Source organism: Anomaloglossus baeobatrachus, chromosome 8 (genome assembly GCF_048569485.1).
Source record: "Anomaloglossus baeobatrachus isolate aAnoBae1 chromosome 8, aAnoBae1.hap1, whole genome shotgun sequence".
Taxonomy (NCBI): Eukaryota; Metazoa; Chordata; class Amphibia; order Anura; family Aromobatidae; genus Anomaloglossus; species Anomaloglossus baeobatrachus.
The window spans coordinates 90,477,581-90,498,458 of NC_134360.1; the positions used below are offsets into that span (position 1 = coordinate 90,477,581).

The following is a 20,878-nucleotide window of genomic DNA, read 5'->3' on the forward strand; positions in this document are numbered from 1 at the left end:
AATGAGTGTGTCTTCCGGGGCGCCGAGGGAGTCATGGGCGGGGGGATCGGGAACGTCGTGGCCTAGTCTCCCTAGTCCTGGACTTCGGTCTAGGCTGCCATGATGAAGTAGGTTTCGGGGAGAGCTGAGAAGGTCGGTCCCTGCGTAGTCCGCGGCTGGTGGCGTGGACAGCACGGGGTGTCGACCAACCAAATGAGTTCCGAAAGGAGCGGAACGAGGACTGTGGACGTCTGGTGAAGGACGTCCTGGACTTCAGCTGGGGGAGGGAGGTACTCTTTCCTCCCGTGGCGTTAGAAATGAGCTTGTCCAGACGTTCACCAAACAAATCGGTCTGGAAAAAAGGGGAGGCCCGTGAGAGACTTCTTGGAGGCAGAGTCCGCTCGCCATTGTCGGAGCCAGAGAGCTCTACGGATGGCTATGGTATTTGAGGCGGCAAACGCTGCGCAGGTAGCAGCGTCCATGGAGGCCTGCATGAGGTACTCCGCCGCAGCGGCAATTTGAGCGGTTACCTCTGTGAAGGTATGAGTGAACTGGGATTCCTCAAGCGAAGTGTTAAGGGATTCTGCCCAGACCGAGATCGCCTTTGCGACCCACACAGAGGCAAAGGAGGGCGAGAGGGAGGAACCCGCAGCCTCAAAAGCAGAGCGGGCGAGGTGCTCCACCTGTCTGTCTGTCGGGTCCTTGATGGAGGAACCATCGGGTAAAGACAGGAGCGTCTTTGTGGTAAGGCGGGAGACCAGGGGGGGGGGGGGGGGGGGGGTCGACCGAGGGCGGATCGGCCCAGACCTTAGGGGCAGGTGAGGCAAAAGGGTACCGGGATTCCATGAGTTTTCGGTTACCGAAGCTCCTGTCAGGCTTCTCCCTTTGCTTTGTGAGTATATCCTGAAACTCAGGGTGATCAGCGAAAACCTTTTGGGGTTTCCTTGCCCTCTTAAAGGAGACCGCATGGTCAGTGGTAGTGGATGGGGGATCCTCCACATGCAGAGTTTGGTTGATTGCTGCTATAAGGGAGTCTATTGCAGTTTGATCATCTGGGGAGGCTGACACCAAGGAATCCTCCTGGTACAAACAGCATTCTCCCTCCTCCAGCTCTTCAGAAGCCATGGAGCGTGTGGGAGAGCCTGCCCTGTGTGCTCCCCCCTGGGGGCCATGAGAGAGTGCTGGAGACACCCGGCCGTGTGCTCTTTTCCTGATCCCTGCAACCGGTGAAGCATGTGCCCGGATTACCTCAGAAGGATCCTCCATAGGGGTATCCTCAGGCTGCGTTCCGTCCAGGGACCCAGAAGGGTGTGGAGGACGACATTGCATAGCCAGCACCAGGTTCTCTGACAGTTTTTCCATGGATTGGGACAGAAACTGTGCCCATTCCGGTGGGCTTGGAGCCCTAGGCTCTGGGCTGACGGTTGCAGCGGTGGTGGCAGAGGGGTCTTGGAGCACAGGACTCACAGAGAGAGAGAGAGAAGAGGTGTGTTTACGTGGTAGCTCAACGTGGCAGGCAGTGCAGGCTGAATAATAGACTATGTGAGCCTTAGCCCTCTTAGTGCCTTTTGAATTCTGCATGTTCCTGATAGGAGTATGCTAGGAGGGGGAGCAATGCTCAGCAGAGCCGATGGCCGGAGATCTTCCCACGCTTTCCCACGGGGGGGGGGGGGGGGGAGGGAGGAGGGGACGGGGCTTAGCGCTAAAAGTGCACGAAGACGTAGTCAGTGTGCGCCCCCCCCCGCTGTGGGTAGTAAAAAAACGGCGGGAAAGGAGCTTCTGATAGTTTTCCTCCCTCTCCCTCTGGTCAGCACAGAGTATGTCACTGGTGGTTATCAGCCAGCTTTTCTGCTAGATCAAATAAACAGAGCAGATAATAAACAGTGTGAGTCCCTGAGCTCTGTGATTCTCTAGCCACCCCCTCCCCCTGGAAATTATCTGTATGGGAGTTTGCTAACAGGAGGGACTCTCTCCCCCCCCTCCCCCCCCCCCCCCCCCGCCTCCCCTCCTCCAGCCAGCAAGCTAGGGGAAAAGTTAACACTGTGTGTTCAGGATTCCTGGGGCTCTCTTCCTTGCATTAGCCAGGGACTTTCTCATAATAAATACTGTATATTCAGCCCTGGAAGCCTTTCCTGCACAGCCTTTTCTCCCTTTGTCTGGGAAACCAGTCAGAGGGGGGATCTCAACTTAAACACTGCTTCAATCCAGGCAGTGACAATAGCAGAGTCATCTTGCTGTATCCGGTCACAACGGTGCCATATTCAACTCAGAGCCTGCAAAGAGGGGCTGAGGAATTGTGCCTCTGCCCTGGGCTTTGGAAAATCGGTGTCTATGGAACCCGTCGTCCAGCCTAGGATCCACCGTTGCGGGAGGGGGTACGTGTAGGCAACACTTCACGTTCCCGCCCGTTGATGGTAGTGGGAGATCGGTCCCAAAAGGAAACAGTCGCCCTCAAAAATAACAAACCTTGAAAGGAAGTGCCTCCTATAGACAGTAAGCTAAAACTGAGGTTGCCTGGCCCGGCCAGGGGGTGTATACTGCAGAGGAGGAGCTATGCTTTTGCATCTACTTAGTGTCCTCCTATGGATAGGCAGCATAACACCCATGGTCCTGTGTCCCCCAATGAGGCGTCAGAGAAACAGAGACTGGTGCAGCAGCAGGGAGCTGGAACACCTCTAAATTTGTTACTTTGGGTATATTTTTCAAAATGTGTGGCCCACTTTCCTACAACAGAACAACCCCTTTAAGTCCTCCATACACATTAGATAAAATTATCTGAACCTTCCAATTCCGGTGAGATCAACCATCTAAGGCTACTTTCACACTTTCGTTGTTTTGCATCCGTCACAATTAGTTGTGGGACTGATGGAACAAATGCATTGCAGATAGTGGCACAACTGATGTGACTGATGCTGCAAAACAACGATCCGTTGTTTTGGGGGTTTTTTTTTACTGTTTTACCGGCGGCAGGCTATTGTGAACGATCAGCTGAGTACCCGGCGACTGGCCGATCAGCTGATCGTTCACAAAAGCCGCCACCGACCAATCAGCTGATCGCTCTCAAAAGCCGGCCACCGGTCGATCAGCTCATCGCTCTCAAAAGCATGCAACGCAGACACATTAGTCGCAATGCGTCGTCAATACAAGTCTATGGGAAACAGCGCAAGACGTTAACGGATTGCGCTGTTTTCCAAAGCGGCGGATTGTGACTACCGCAAGTGTGAAAGTAGCCTAATGCGTGTGGGGGCCTCCTAACTGTGGAGAGACAATTTATTAGAACACATAAGGATTGGGGTTTAAATTCAATCGCCCAATCCTTTTGTTAAAGGGGATGTCCACTACTCGGACAACCGCTTACCGCTTCATAATCCCTACGTTTCCTCCCCAGTAAATTATAGTTACACTCACCTCCGGTGCGGGTGCAGTTAGTGCCTCTCCTGGGGATTGTGTGACATGTCACATGAATGATTCCTGCAGCCTAAGAGCACTGGCTTTGCTTTCCCCTCCTCTGGAGAAATTACATCTAGAGGAAGTCAGAGCTGCGGCTGCTGTCTCACAAGTTTAAATTTGTATGAAAAGAGGGAGAGTGAGGAAAGCACTGATTGCCCACAGGGATGGCGTGACAATGTCAAGTGATCCCCGGAAGAGCCACTGCTGGATTGGAGTCAGCACCAGAGGTAAGTATAGCAGCTATTAGTTTACTGGGGGAGAAACACAGGGATTGAGGAAGGGGATGTTCAAATAGTGGACAACCCCATAAAGCTGAGCACTCCTATATACAGGGGGAGTTGGCTTTTGACCCCTAGCTCTCTAATGGGTGCCCATTTATCCTGTTTCCAGTACATGAATCTCGAGCATTGATTTGCAGCCTAATGTAATATCCCTGTAACAGCAGCCATAGTCAGGAGGCAGCCAGTATGGCTCTCTTCCCCTGGTCTTTATGTTACATAGGAGCAGTACTGGATATGCATAGCACTGCTTTATCCATTTAAGTGAAAGGAAACATTTGACCCTTCGGCCTCACCTACCCTGTACGCAGTGAGGTATAGCAACCCCTTTTTTGTTCCTTTGAAGGCTTCGGTCTTGTGGGCCATGTCACTGAAGGAGAGCTCCACATCTTTACACATTTTCAGGATGCTAAGAAAAAAGCGAGTAACATTAGTAACAGGCGGTGGAGCGTTTTCTGCTAATCTCTCCTAATCAGCCATTCCCTAATCGCCTTCTTTATTTCCCCTCCCGTCTGACGTTGAGTCATGTGACCGTGATCTGCTGATTTCCTTCTCATTTCAAAGCTAGAAACATGACAGCGTCACATTGTACAAACACAGCCCACATCGCCCACGGAGCAGAGATCAGGCCGCAGACCTCACCGATCACACTGCAGCTGATGTGTAGCAGGTGTCCGAGTTTTGGCATTGATAAAACATTTTTAATGGGTTTATGTCAACCGCACTCGTAACCCTACCTTACAATTGGACCAGTTTTTGGTGCAAATACTTGTCTACTAAGTCTAGGATCTGTTGTCAGTAGCATACTGCAGCACTATAGGTGCTGGAATGTCCTTTCTCACTTTATAATCAAGCCCTGGCACATTGACAGCCAGCTCTGCAACGTGTAGCCAGCTGTCAGTGTCGGGAGTGATTACAGCCGCAGAGTATAGTGAGACAGGGCTGTGAGACAGGGCCTTGGGGACAGGGCACAGTAAGGCCCCACTCACACTTGCGCTATTTCGACGCAAACGGAATCCGTCAGTAATGTAGTACAGTTCATTTATTTACAGTGGAAGCGCGACATCGTGTGGACACAAGCGGGGTACTGCATGACACACACACGCGCCATAGTAACGCGCTTCCACTGTAAATAAATTAACTGTACTACATTACCGACGGATTCCGTTTGCGTCAAAATAGCGCAAGTGTGAGTGGGCCCTAAGGCTATGTGCGCACGTTGCGTTCTCTGCAGTGCGGAAAAGAACGCACCCTCTGGCAGACTGGACACTGCGTTTATAAAATAAAATGCATCCACAACGCATGCATTTTGGATGCATTTTTGACTTGACAGTGCGTTCCCCCGGCAATTCAGCTCTGCTACATGCCAGCTGACAGCCGACACAGACAGAGTAACACGATGAGAATGAACTCGGGTGAACTGCACCCGACTTCATGGTCATACCGCGGCTCTGTCTGTGTGTGGCAGCCTGATTATCATCTCACCGCACACATCCCGACACTACAGCCCTCATCTTCACGGCACACATCCCGACACTACAGCCCTCATCTTCACGGCACACATCCCGACACTACAGCCCTCATCTTCACGGCACACATCCCCGCACACATCCCGACACTACCCGCCGACATCCCCGCACACATCCCGACACTACAGCCCTCATCTTCACCGCACACATCCCCGCACACATCCCGACACTACCGCCGACATCCCCGCACACATCCCGACACTACCGCCGACATCCCCGCACACATCCCGACACTACCCCGACATCCCCGCACACATCCCGACACTACCGCCGACATCCCCGCACACATCCCGACACTACCGCCGACATCCCCGCACACATCCCCGCACACATCCCGACACTACCGCCGACATCCCCGCACACATCCCGACACTACAGCCCTCATCTTCACGGCACACATCCCCGCACACATCCCGACACTACCGCCGACATCCCCGCACACATCCCGACACTACCGCCGACATCCCCGCACACATCCCGACACTACCGCCGACATCCCCGCACACATCCCGACACTACCCGCCGACATCCCCGCACACATCCCGACATTACCGCCGACATCCCCGCACACATCCCGACACTACCGCCGACATCCCCGCACACATCCCGACATTACCGCCGACATCCCCGCACACATCCCGACACTACCGCCGACATCCCCGCACACATCCCGACACTACCGCCGACATCCCCGCACACATCCCGACACTACCGCCGACATCCCCGCACACATCCCGACACTACCGCCGACATCCCCGCACACATCCCGACACTACCGCCGACATCCCCGCACACATCCCGACACTACCGCCGACATCCCCGCACACATCCCCGCACACATCCCCGCACACATCCCGACACTACCGCCGACATCCCCGCACACATCCCGACACTACCGCCGACATCCCCGCACACATCCCGACACTACCGCCGACATCCCCGCACACATCCCGACACTACCGCCGACATCCCCGCACACATCCCGACACTACCGCCGACATCCCCGCACACATCCCGACACTACCGCCGACATCCCCGCACACATCCCGACACTACCGCCGACATCCCCGCACACATCCCGACACTACCGCCGACATCCCCGCACACATCCCGACACTACCGCCGACATCCCCGCACACATCCCGACACTACCGCCGACATCCCCGCACACATCCCGACACTACCGCCGACATCCCGCACACATCCCGACACTACCGCCGACATCCCCGCACACATCCCCGCACACATCCCGACACTACCGCCGACATCCCCGCACACATCCCGACACTACCGCCGACATCCCCCGCACACATCCCGACACTACCGCCGACATCCCCGCACACATCCCGACACTACCGCCGACATCCCCGCACACATCCCGACATTACCGCCGACATCCCCGCACACATCCCGACACTACCGCCGACATCCCCGCACACATCCCGACATTACCGCCGACATCCCCGCACACATCCCGACACTACCGCCGACATCCCCGCACACATCCCGACATTACCGCCGACATCCCCGCACACATCCCGACATTACCGCCGACATCCCCGCACACATCCCGACACTACCGCCGACATCCCCGCACACATCCCGACATTACCGCCGACATCCCCGCACACATCCCGACATTACCGCCGACATCCCCGCACACATCCCGACACTACCGCCGACATCCCCGCACACATCCCGACATTACCGCCGACATCCCCGCACACATCCCGACATTACCGCCGACATCCCCGCACACATCCCGACATTACCGCCGACATCCCGACATTACCGCCGACATCCCAGCACACATCCCGACATTACCGCCGACATCCCCGCACACATCCCGACACTACCGCCGACATCCCCGCACACATCCCGACATTACCGCCGACATCCCCGCACACATCCCGACACTACCGCCGACATCCCCGCACACATCCCGACATTACCGCCGACATCCCCGCACACATCCCGACATTACCGCCGACATCCCCGCACACATCCCGACACTACCGCCGACATCCGCGCACACATCCCGACATTACCGCCGACATCCCCGCACACATCCCGACATTACCGCCGACATCCCCGCACACATCCCGACATTACCGCCGACATCCCCGCACACATCCCGACACTACCGCCGACATCCCCGCACACATCCCGACATTACCGCCGACATCCCGACATTACCGCCGACATCCCGACATTACCGCCGACATCCCCGCACACATCCCGACATTACCGCCGACATCCCCGCACACATCCCGACACTACCGCTGACATCCCCGCACACATCCCGACATCCCCGCACACATCCCGACATTCCCGCACACATCGTCACCGCACACATCCCGACATTACCTCAGTGACATCCCCGCTGACAGCGCGATTCACTTCAGTTGCTGCGTGGAGCTGATAGAGAGCGGCGGTGTTCTACTGCCTGTTAACCTAGGACTTAGTGGCAGCTATGGGCTGCTGCCATTAACCCCTTATTACCCAGATTGCCACCGCACCAGGGCAATTCGGGATGAGTCGGGTAAAGTCCCGGGACTGTCGCATCTAATGAATGCGGCAATTCCGGGCGGCTGCTGGCTGATATTGTTGAGCTGGGGGGCTCCCCATAACGTGGGGCTCCCCATCCTGAAAATACCAGCCTTCAGCCGTGTGGCTTTTTCTTGGCTGGTATCAAAATTGGGGGGGACCGCACGTCTTTTTTTAATTATTTATTTTACTGCACGATATAGACCCGCCCACCTGAGGCTGTGATTGGTTGCAGTGAGACAGCTGTCACTCAGCGTGGGGGCATGTCTGACTGCAACCAATCATATGGTAGGAAAAGGATGGCACCTCCTGTCAGTGTGTCAACAAGATATTGGGGTGCACTTTAGGTTCCAAAGCCATAAAGTGAAAAGTAGACAAGGCACTCCCAAAATGCTTTGCATGAAGATTTATTAATGTGCTTTATAACGCTATAAAGCACATTAATAAATCTTCATGCAAAGCATCTTGTCTACTTTTTACTTTGCAACCAATCATAGGCGCCGGTAGGCGGGGAAAGCAGGGAATACCAGATTGAATAATGAGCAGCCGGCATTTTCAAAAGAGGAAAAGCCGCCGGAGCAGTGTAAACGCTGTGCAGCGCCGAGCCGGTGATCGGGGATCAGTATGAGAGAGGGGGAGAGACTGACCGACGGACAGAGAGAGGGACAGACAGAGCGACCAACTGACAGAGAAACAGACCGACCGACCGACAGCGGGAGATTCACCGACATCCACAGACAGACTGAAAAGACCTGCGTTTTGTTTGTCAAAAAAGCATGCGGAACGCAACAAAGATGTAGTCCAAGTGCATTTTGGTTGCGTTCTGACCCATATCATTGATTTTAATGGGTGGAGAACACAGCTACAACGCACAAAAGAAGTGACATGCTGCTTTTTTTCTGCAGCGATTTTGGGCATCCAAAACGCTGCGTTTACAAGCGCAGCATGTGCATTGATTTTTCCGTTTTCTCATAGACTTTGCTGGGGAAGCTGAACGCATGCAGTTACGCTGCAGTTCAAAACACGTTTCCGCGGAATAAAACGCAACGTGCGCACATAGCCTAACACTGGTTTGGGGGGGGCTTGTGGACAGGGCACAGTGACACTGGTCAGGAAGGGGGGGGGGTTGGGGACAGTGACACTGGTCGGGAAGGGGGGTGTTGGGGACAGTGACACTGGTCGGGAAGGGGGGGGGTTGGGGACAGTGACAATGGTCGGGAAGGGGGGGGTTGGGGACAGTGACACTGGTCGGGAAGGGGGGGGGGGTTGGGGACAGTGACACTGGTCGGGAAGGGGGGCGCTTGGGGACAGGGCACAGTGACACTGGTCGGGGAAGGGGGGCGCTTGGGCAGTGACACTGGTCGGGGAAGGGGGCGCTTGGGGACAGTGACACTGGTCGGGGATGGGGGCGCTTGGGGACAGTGACACTGGTCGGGGATGGGGGTGCTTGGGGACAGTGACACTGGTCGGGGATGGGGGTGCTTGGGGACAGTGACACTGGTCGGGGATGGGGGCGCTTGGGGACAGTGACACTGGTCGGGGATGGGGGGGGTTTGGGGACAGGGCACTGTGACACTGGTCGGGGATGGGGGGGTTTGGGGACAGGGCACTGTGACACTGGTCGGGGATGGGGGGGGTTTGGGGACAGGGCACTGTGACACTGGTCGGGGATGGGGGGGTTTGGGGACAGGGCACTGTGACACTGGTCGGGGATTCTGGTGACATCGCACAGATGAGGGAAGTCCCAGAAGATGCTGCAAGAACTTCGGGCTGATGAGCCGCACAGGATGATGGGAGTGGTGGCGCCGCTATCCTGACACTTCTGTACTGGAGCCCGCAGCCTTGTTATTCCCTGATGCCGTGCTGGGACTTGTGGTTCCTCAGGCGCTCACACACAGTGCCACCACCTACCTCTCGCCATTATTGACGATGACGCCGCCGTTCTGAGAGTGGTTCTTGTTCAGCGCCATGTCCACTCCGACTCCACAACACAACGACTGAGGAAGCCGTGCAGGGGGCGGGGCCGGACACGTCACTGCACGTTGTGTAACGCGGTGAGTCACATGTCAGCTGATGGAGCCGCACCAAAACGTCATGTGCTGGAGGCAGGGACGGACAGAGCAGCCCTGGAGGGTGCGCGCCTGTGACTCCGCCCTCAGTGACAGTAGTCCGGCCAGGGGAGGGGCGGGTGCTGCTCTGAGGAGGAGGGACGAGGGAGCACAGCACAGTGCTAATGGGCTTACATTATAATGCAGGGGTAGGGAACCTGCGGCCTGTGACGACTTTTTATGCGGTCCCCGGGCACATTCCCGGGGACCGCAGTGCTCTGGCAGCAGCCGCGCTTTTCCCGTCTGCTGGCCCTTTAAATCCCACTGCCTGATGACCTGAAGGTAGATGCTAGAATGTACGGGCTCTATCCAGATCCTGACTTCCAGGACCTGACTGCAGCCCATACATTCTAGGCTTAACCCCGGCCTGTGTGCTAGTGTGCTCTGGTGGGCGGGGTAAGCAGCACGCTGCAATAAAGTGACAGAAGAGCTGCAGCAGATTTACCAGTCTCCCGGACCTGTGGTGTGTGTGTGTGTGTGTGTGTGTGTGTGTGTGTGTGTGTGTGTGTGTGTGTGTGTGTGTGTGTGTGTGTGTGTGTGTGTGTGTCCCACTCCAGTACTGTGAGCTCTCAAGCCATCGCTGTCCCCCCCCCCCCCCCCGCTCAGTGCTGTGTGTACCCCCTAATGCTGTGTGTACCCCCCAGTGCTGTGTGTACCCCCTCGTGCTGTGTGTACCTCCTAGTACAGTGTGTACCCCCCAGTGCTGTGTACCCACTAGTACAGTGTGTACCCCCTAGTACTGTGTGTACCCCCCAGTGCTGTGTACCCTCTCAGCGCTGTGTAACCCCCCACTGCTGTCCGTGCCCCCCTAAAGCTGTCTGTACACCCTGGGTGATGTCTATGCTCCCCCAGTGCTGTCCGCACCACCTAATGCTGTCCATGCTGCCACCAGTGCTGTCCATGCCACGGTCAGTGCTGTCTGTGCCCCTCTTATGCTGTCTGTGCTCCCCTGTGCTGTGTGCCACCCCACAGTACCAGTGCTCTGTACTCGCTACTGCTGTCTGCACCCTCCCACTGCTGTCTATGCCCACCAGTCTGTGCCCTCCTGATGATGTCTATGCTCCCCCGGACCTGTCTGTGTCTCCCTAGTGATGCCACCTAGTGCAGTCCGTGCTGCCACCTAGTGCAGTCCGTGCTGCCACCTAGTGCAGCCCGTGCTGTCCTTGTTCCCAGTTATGTCTGTGCCACCGCCAGGGTTGTCCATGCCCCCCTACTGATGTATATGCCCCACCCCGTCCTGTAATGTATATGCCCCCAGTCCCTCCTGTGATGTATATGCCCCAGCCCCTCCTGTGATTTGTACTCCCAGTGTCTCCTGTAATTCATGCGCCCCAGCCCCTCCTGTGATGTGTACTCCCAGTGTCTCCTGTAATTTATGCGCCGCAGTGTCTCCTGTGATGTATATGCCCCCAGCATCTCCATACCGAGACAAACCTGGAAAAGCAGCTGTGAGAAACAAGGTGATCAATATCACCGAACATCACAGCCGCACCAAAGAGAAGCAGCTCCTGCCTCCACAGTAGGGGTGAGTTAATTAATCTTTTGACCAAATATAGCAGGGTTATTTTTCAAGTTGTTGATGTTATGCGGCCCCCGAAGGTTTGTAGGAAATTCCAAATGGCGCCCCGGCAGTAAAAAGGTTCCCCGCCCCTGTTATAAAGGATGTTGGGGAGGAGACAGTAGGTGGGGTGTAGGTTGGGCGGCAGCTCTGCACGGTGGTCGGGCGGCAGCTCCGCGCGGTGGTGGGGCAGTGGGGTCATTGAAGGTTATAGGCATGTCTGAACAGATGAGTTTTCAAGTTCCGTTTGAAGTTTGAAAGTGTGGTAGATAGTCTGACGTGTTGAGGCAGCGAGTTCCAGGAGACTGGGGATGCTCAGGAGAAGTCTTGGAGTCAGTTGCGTGAGGAGCGAATTAGAGAAGAGGAGAGGAGATCTTGAGAGGATCGGAGATTCCGAGAATAATAATAATTTATACAAGTGAATGCGTTAATAACAAATGTTCCTGTGCTGAGATCATCTTATATATGTGTCCGTGTGGTGTGCTGTGTAATGGCCGTGTCTGACCGTGCAGGGACATGTTCTGATCATACTGTACCGCCCTGAGATGGGCCCGGCCGCTTCCTCTGCTTGCTCGGGCCGAGCCGCTCGAGGTCTGGGCTCGGGTTGTCGGTGGCACGAGCGCTTCTGGACCGGGGGCCACGTCGCTCTGTTAGAGGGGAGAGGTAGCGTGGTGGTGGTGATGGGACGAGGCGCGCAGCTGCTGTCGTCCAACGGGTCGTGACGCCACCCACGGGTCGTGGTGACGGGATGCACCACCACTGCGGCTGGAGTGAAGGTGGGCTCGTCCGGGATCGGTGTTGCGGCCGCAGCCTAGATGTTAGCCCCTCCGTGGGTAGGGGCGGTCTGTCCCGGGGCCCCGGTTCGGTGGGGGACTGGAGCGCTGATGTTGTTGGGGTGCAGGGTGCCGTGCCACGGTGTAGTGTCGTGCCCGGATGGCACTGGTGTACTCACGATTGATTCACACTCAGAGTCACTGGTAAACCAAAGTTCGGATGTGGTCGGTTCCCGCGGCCAACTGCTGATGTCCCCTGTGGGGTTGATGGTGGCCCCTTTTCCTGTGCACCTCTGGATGTCGTGTTTCGGCTCCCCTGCCTGAGCAGTGGTAGCCCGCTCCCCGGCGTTGAGCTGCCGGAGGAGCCCTCAGTTGCCCGCAGGTGCTGGCCTGTCGAGTGTTTGGCCCTTGGCGGTGGCGCTCTCCCGGTCTCGGTGGGCTTTTGCCTTCTTTCGGGACTTTGGGTGTGGATGAACCCGTGAGGTCCAGCCAGCAGTCAATTTGCCTATACTCAGTGGCTTCTAAGCTAGAACGGGGTCTGAGTACCCGGTTTCTGGTGCTCCGGTACACGGTTGACTCCCCGGTTCGGGACCGGCGGGCTCCAACCCAGGCCCGGTCCGTACGGTTCCGCCGGTTGCTGTACCGGTACTCCTACAGACGGCCACCACCGTCTGCCTGCCTGACGTTTCCAAGGGGCCCAGGCTCCTACCCGGGTCCCTGACAGCTCTGCTCCACTACCACTCACTGTCAGCTCAAAAACTAAACTGCTTGAACTTCCTGCCTCAGGACAGTAGTCTCCTCGGTGGGCGTGTCTTTCCACCTGACTCCGCCCAACTGGTGTGCTCTACTGGCCCTGAGGGAGGCATCATGTCTCCCTTTCGGGTGACATGTGTGTGACCTCACAGGGGATGGGGGTGTGTGTGTATGTGGTAGGTGTAATTACCTGTGACCCCTGGGGTCCAGGGCATCACATACCCCCTTGGTTTAATGCAGACCGTCCGCGGGCTGTCCGACCAACTCCGGTTTATTTTTATTTTTCAACTGGAAAAACGGGAAAACACTGACAATTATAATAACATTTATACAAACTATGGTTTCTGCAGGTCTTCCCATAACGGGAGGCATTTTGCTTTAACGTTTCAAACTATAATAACGGAACGGGTTCATGTCCTTCCGCCTTTCCCACCCAAACAACCTAGCCTTGATGCTGCCCCTAAGAAATGGGCAGCACCCCTTTTCCCCAGTCCGGAAACAGGAACATGGCAGGTCACCCAGGCGGGAATGGGTATGGTGCGGCGCACCCGGCAGTTGTCAAAGGGCTCCCTGGAGGATGGTCACCGGTCCCGGTGGTGACCGGACCCCAGCCTGCTCTGCTGCGGGTCCTACCTCCCATCTGCCTCTCCGTAGGCTAACGGAATGGGAAGGCATGTTAAAGGGGGGCAGACAGGGCAATATTTACAAGCCCAATAGTTTTTGGGTGGCCAGCAAGTCCACGGCCTTGTCACTCACGCAACAGGGTAAACAGGGTTTCCAAACACAAGTCCCAACGGGGACGGGTCCTTTTAGTAACAACGGGAAGTCCGCTGCCTACTTCTCTTCGTGGGTCGGTGGTGTGGAGGCTGGGACGTGCAGCGGAGCACCCGCATGGGATTCACGGGCCTCACTGCAGCCGGGCCCGGCACCCTGCCTGGCCAGTGGGTCGGAGGAGGCTGGATCCTGCCGGGGCATATTCTCGGCGGCGGGCCCTTCGTTTGCCCGCACCACGGCTGCCATCTCTTGTATCCCCTGCTTCCAACTCATAGCCTGCTGCATTGATTCGACCCGCACCTGAATGCAGAACTGTGCCAACCTGTTCGCTAGCCACACCGCCGTCCCTGGCGGCCACGGGTCCTGGGCCATCTCTGCCTCTGCGTATTGGGCGGGCGCTGTTCTGGAGGCCCACGTGGGAACTGTAGCTTCTTCTTGTCTGCTGGTGGTCTTATCTGCGGGTGTATCTCCTTTGAGCTGAGACCGCGGCCTCCGTTGTCGGTGTAGGCGCCAGCGGGCTAGGTGGAGGGAGGCCAGCAACCGCCGCAGGCAGCAGGGGAGACTGGATAGGGGCCGGGAGTAGACCGGGTCCCTCAGCCGCAGCGGCTGGTCCCTCAGGGACATAGGGGCGTGCGTCACCTACCCGCTCCTCAAGAATAGCCTCCACCTCGTACAACCGCACGCCTGTAACCAGCTCCTCCACCTCGGCCGTCCACCAGGCCATCAGGCGGCGTAGTTCCACCTGGCTGCGGCGACACGTCAGCATCGTCTGAGCTTCCAGCCACGTCGATGTTCCGGGCATGGGTTCCAAACCCTCGGGCTGTGCGGATGGGGCGGACATGCTGCTTCTGCACCGGCGGGGTCCAGGAACGGTACGGATGCAGGGTCCTGGAGTCCCTGCCTTTTTATCTGCTCGGTTACATCAGGCAGCCTTCTCGCCCGCCTCCCCCTTGATTTTCTCTTAGCACTCCTCCTTCGGGGGCGGGGCTTCACTTTCGTGCCTTCACTGCTCGGGGAATGCGACTCGAGCGGGAAACGTTCGCGCCAAGATGGCGGGACTTCAACTTTTTCGGCAGGACATCGCTGACGGAAACTTCCAAGGCGCACTTTCCACAGGTAAGTGGACTGTCCGAATCCTGTTCGTGTGTATGTGGTAGGTGTAATTACCTGTGACCCCTGGGGTCCAGGGCATCACAATACCATATCTCCTGAGCCAGTGAGGAAGTAATAAAGTATATAGACATTATAGCACAAGATCATAGCTGCAGCTATATTTTTATCACAGGAACCAGTGTTTTTACCGTTTAAGCTCATAAAGTCAGTGAGGTAAGCGCTCCAGCCATCACTGAGCTTAGATGCCACTAAGATGTTGTACCATATTTCCACGCCCCAATGTTATAGTAACCTGTGAGGCACCTGAGGGTGCAAAATACTCACCATTCTCTGAGAAGAATTTCGTACTCTTTGAGAAGTAAAGCTTCCTCCTAATGGCAGCCATAACTGATTCCTACAAAATCTGAGTTCTAAACACCATATTTTGCTCCTTCCTATCTGATCTTTTCCAGCACGGTGGCTCAGTGGTTAGCATTGCTGTCTTGTAGTGGCTCAGTGGTTATCACTCCAGTCTTGTGGTGGCTCAGTGGTTAGCACTAAAGTCTTGCAGCCCTGGGATCCTGGGTTGAAATCCCACCAAGGACAACATCTGCAGGAGTTACATAGTTGCATAGTTACTAGAGCTGATCGAACGCCCGAAAAACCGGGGCCGGCGGATCACTGACAGACTTAAAAATAAGTCCGATCCGCTCCGGAATCCGGGGCCCATATAAGTCCCCATATAAGTCAATGGGGACCGGAATCTGGAGATTAAAAACGTTTGTGGAGGGGATGGGGGGTAGGAGCGCGCGCGGTGTACTCACTGACATGGCGGCACACTTCTTCCGGGTCACGTTTTTCTTTTCCGGAGCCGAAAATTCAATATTCATTGTTTTGACCGCCCACCGGCACATGTCATTGGTTGCAGTTAGACACGCCCCCACCCTGAGTGGCAGCATGTCAGCTGACTGCAACCAATCACAGGCATAAGGACGGCCAGTGGGCGGGGAAAGCAGTGTATCCATCGCAAGTGTGATCGCACGGGCGTCTGTGAGATACCCGCATCACAAACCTGTAAATTACAGTAAATAAACAAGACACAGAGAAATCCTTTATTTGGAATAAAGTATAAACGCAGCCTCCTCCTTCACCACTTTATTACCCCAACACAGCCCTCCAGCTCCGGCATAATCCACACGAGATCCAGCGAAGACACATTCAGCTCTGCTACATGTCAGAGTGAGCAGCCATAGAGCACGGCTGCCTGCTCTGAGTGCAGCCTATTACTGAGCTGCAATAAGCGATGACTGCACGGCAGAGCTGTCACAGGCTGGGGGCGCGTCAGCCAGGAATCAATCACAGATGAGAGGATGGCTGGTGGGTGGGGAAAACACGAAAAGCTGTGTGTATGCGATGGACAGTACAGGAAGTGAATGCGCGACCCGGAAGCAGTGTGCCGCCATGACACAGAGTCTCGGTAAGTATGAAACGCTAATTTATTTCTGACTTTGTTCATTTTTATTAATTGCCGAATCCGGATAGTGCACCCGGAATTCCGTGCCTGGGTGCGGCAGAGATATAGCGCTGAAACCGCGCGGATCTGGACGTTTACAGTCCGGATCCGCTCAGCACTAATAGTTACATATAGTTACATAGTTACTTAGGTTGAAAAAAGACCTAGGTCCATCTAGTTCATCCTTTCTTCACCAATTCTACATTTGGTCACGAAGTCATTTATAACCAACAATATTGTGTACTGAGGAAATCATCCAGCCCTTTTTTAAAAGCTGTTATAGTGTCTGCCATTACTACTTCTTGTGGTACTTTGTGGGATTTCTCCAGGTTCTCTGGTTTCCTCCCATGCTCCAAACACATATCTCTTCATTTCTAAATTAAAACTTTGAGACTAATGTAATATTTTAAGGAGAATTTTTTTTTTTTAAACGTTTCATTTTCAATACCCAATACTATAAAGGTCTGAGATTTAGTTTGTGGGCTAACATTCTCTCCACACCACGACACCGCTGGATGAATTCCTTGTGGGGTTTAGCTTCCCAAATGTGGTCACCTGTGGGGGCTTTGGCTTTTTTGGCATCTCAGGGGCTCCAGCCGCTCTACAAATGCAACATGGCATCTCCAAATTTGCATTTCAAAAATCAAATACTGTTCTTTCCTTTCCGAGTCCTGCCATCTGCCTTGTGCCCAAACATTTTTTGATCACACATTTTTCATTACACATGGGACATCACTGTGTAGCGCCCCTGAAGCCATCAGGGTGCTACAAGGTTTTGCATCCCCAGGGCCGTATTTGGGGTTTTTGCTGCCCTAGGCACTGTCAGTGGTGGCGCCCCCTTCTGATCAGTCGGATTAAGGGTATGTGCACAGCATTTTGTTTTCAGACAGATCCGCTCTGTAACCCGCCCAAAAAACCCAAACCCAAACCCAAATACACTGCAGTGTAAAACGACTTGCTGTCCATATGTTCAGTCTTTGGAGTTTTTTTAAGCGCATCAGGTTTCCTCAGACATGAAGCGGCTGACAGTGACCGGTCCATTATATGGCGGCTGCTGCTTGGATGTCGCTTACTAGTTCATTTAAAAAATAAGTAAAATCCAGTAGCTAAAAGATGTTGGAAAAAACAACCAAGAAGCAACAGCAAAAAAAAAAAAAATATTTGCTTCAGGATAAAATGATGACTGTCCTGAAGCGTATTCTGTCTGAATAATTCCAGGGCTTCACAGACATCTACAAGACCTCGTGTGCTCATACCCTGATAGAGCCCAGAGCCTTGAGATAGAAGTTAAGACCTCCATACACATTAATCTAAAGTTATCTAAACCCGCCAATATCGACGGGTTCTGCTGACAGTCCAATGTGAATGGGGGCTCTAACTTCTGATTGTCGGGGGGAATAAGGATCCAGCATGTCCGATTACGAAGTGTAGATCCTATTATCCTCTAAATCAGGGGTGGGGAACCTTTTTGCTGCCGGGGGCCATTTGGAAATTTCTGCCAACCTTCGGGGGCCGCACAAAATTATCAATGTGAAAATGAACCAACTATATTTGGTCAAACAGTTAGTTAACTCACCCCTATTGTGGTGGCTGGAGCGGCTTCTCTTTTGTGCGGCTGTGATGTTCGGTGATACTTATGTTGCTTCTCTCTTTTCCAGGTTTGTCAGGGTCTGGAGCGCAGGCAACTCTTTGTGATAATAAGATTGGTAGACTATTTACATCACACAGCAGACACAGGGACTGGAGTACATAAATCACAGGAGACACATACATGACTGAAGGGGCTGTTGGCATATACATCACATAGGAGACGTAGGGACTGCTGTATATACATCACATAGGAGACGCTGGGTCTGCTGTATGTACATCACATAGGAGACGCTAGGACTGCTGTATATACATCACAAGAGACACCTACATCACAGAAGACACTGGGGGCACATACATCACACAAGGGGCTGGGGACATGTATATGCCCCCTCCTGTGATGTATATGCTTTCAGCCTCTCCTTTGATGTATATGCGCCCAGCCCCTCCTGTGAGGTATATGCCCCCAGCCCCTCCTGTGAGGTATATGTTCTCAGCCCCTCCTGTGATATGTACAGCCCCAGCATCTCCAATGTGATGTATATACCCCAGTGTGTGTTGTATATATCACAGGAGGGGTTGGGGCATATACATCACAGGAGACACTGAGGCATATCCATGACAGGAGGGGCTGGGAGCATATACATAACAGGAGATGCTGGGGAACACACATTACTAGGTCACAGGGAGGCATAAGCATTGCTGTGGGGCACACACATCACTAGGGCGGCACAGAGAGCACTAGGGGGGGCACGGACATCACTAAGGGGGGGGCACAGAGACAACACTAAGGGGGGGGGGCACAGAGACAACACTAAGGGGGGGGGCACAGAGACATCACTAAGGGGGGGGAACACAGACATCACTAAGGGGGGGAAGGGGCACACAGACATCACTAGGAGGAAACTGGGAGGCACAGACAGCACTTGCAGAGCACAGACTTCACTAGGGGGTAATACTGCACTTGGGGTGGTAAGGAGCACTGGAGAGAACTCAACAGTGGGGGTGATCCACATCGCTGGGGAGTCTGCACACAGCACTGCAGGGGGCACGCTGCACCGGAGAAGGGGCAGAGAGCAGGCAGCACACAGCATGTGGAGATGCACGCTGCACCGGAGAAGGGGCAGAGAGCAGGCAGCACACAGCATGTGGAGATGCACGCTGCACCGGAGAAGGGGCAGAGAGCAGGCAGCACACAGCATGTGGAGATGCACGCTGCACCGGAGAAGGGGCAGAGAGCGGGCGGCACACAGCACGTGGAGCTGCACGCTGCACCGGAGAAGGGGCAGAGAGCGGGCGGCACACAGCGCCGGGGAGCGGCAGCACACAGCACGTGGAGCTGCACCAGAGAAGGGGCAGAGAGCGGGCGGCACACAGCGCCGGGGAGCGGCAGCACACAGCACGTGGAGCTGCACCGGAGAAGGGGCAGGGAGCGACAGCACTGATTGAGGCACGCTGCACGGGAGAAGGGGTGTAGAGCGAGCGGCACAATGCAGGAAACGATGAAGCTGCTGTGGGACTAAACCCGCCCACAAAGTCTGTCCTGAGCATGCTGGCACCTGCCAGAGAAAGAGCTCATTGGTGCGCACTAGCAGCTCCTGTGAAGCCTTAAAGGGCCGCCGCCCGATAAGATCACGGCAGTGGCAGGAGCACTGCCACCCCCGGGAATCTGCCCGGGGGCCGCATAAAAGGTCTTGGCGGGCCGCATGCGGCCCGCGGGCCGGAGGTTCCCCACCCCTGCTCTAAATGATAAGCTGCTGCCAGGGATGTCCAGCAGCAGCTCTAATAGAGAACACAGAAACCCTTGGCGGAATGAGTGCTCCTGTATATGGCAGACATGAAGATAGCTGTATTTTTAGTCCAGCACACTGACCCTATGTTTTAGTATCAAGACTGATAAGGTCTTAAGATTACAACAGCCACATGACTATCACCAGAACCACCATCAGTACAGTAATACATAATGTGAGGTAGCGTGGTCGGCTGCGCGGCAGAAGACACGGGATCCAGGCACCAATGGTCACAGCACACGGTTTATTGCACAAACAAAGTCCAAAACAGCACACAACACGTTCCGGAATGTCCTCTTCCTGGACCAACAAGCCAGGTTCCAGAAATGGCTCACATGTGTTTCTTTGGCAGAAACTCAGGGAGTTGTGTTCACTCCCTCACACTAGGGGCCCACGCCCATGTTCCTGTTTCCTTTTAACCCTCCTTTCAGCCTGCAGGGAAACAGCATTAACCCTGGAGTGGAGTTGCTTTCTATACATGGAGGGAGCACAACCAGGGCGAGACGTACCGGCCGTCATAGACAACCCTGGTCACAGTCTCACATACCCCCCCCCCTCAGTTCAAGCGTGCGGGGTTGAACTCCCACCATCAAACACGGGCCGCGGGACAAGGCATCGGCGTTGCCCTGCAACCTACCGGCCCGGTGTTCAACCGTAAACCAGAAGTTCTGTAGAGAAAGGAACCACCGGGTAACCCGGGCATTCCGTTCCTTGGCGGACCTCATCCAGACCAGCGGAGAGTGATCAGTCACCAAGCGAAACTGCCGTCCCAGCAGGTAATAGCGTAGGGACTCCAAGGCCCACTTGATCGCCAGGCACTCCTCCACTACGCTATAATTCCGCTCGGGAGGGGTGAGCTTCCTACTTAAGAAGGTGACGGGGTGTTTCTCCCCCTGAACCACCTGAGACAGCATTGCCCCCAGGCCGACCTCAGAGGCGTCAGTCTGTACTACGAACTCCTTCTGGAAATCAGGGTTGACAAGAACGGGCTGTCCGCACAGGACCCACTTCAGGGCCCGGAAGGAGTCCTCGGCCTGCGGAGTCCAGCGCACCATGACGGACTTCTTGCCTTTGAGAAGGTAGGTCCGTCAAGGGGGCTGATAGTCCCGTAAAATTTTTTACAAACCTCCTGTAGTACCCCACGATA

At 55.1% G+C, this 20,878-nt stretch overlaps 1 protein-coding gene across 1 annotated transcript in view; it reads right to left on the minus strand.

The window, feature by feature from the left end:
- The window catches only part of WBP2NL (WBP2 N-terminal like), a 42,239-nt gene extending 32,406 nt beyond the window's left edge, over positions 1-9,833 (minus strand). Inside the window, exons 1-2 of the mRNA XM_075321893.1 lie at positions 9,695-9,833; positions 4,008-4,116 (exon numbers count right to left, since the gene is read on the minus strand). Coding sequence (XP_075178008.1) covers positions 4,008-4,116; positions 9,695-9,753 — 168 coding nt within the window. The 5' untranslated portion in view covers positions 9,754-9,833. The remainder of the gene's footprint in view (positions 1-4,007; positions 4,117-9,694) is intronic.
- Between the last annotated feature and the right edge of the window lie 11,045 nt (positions 9,834-20,878).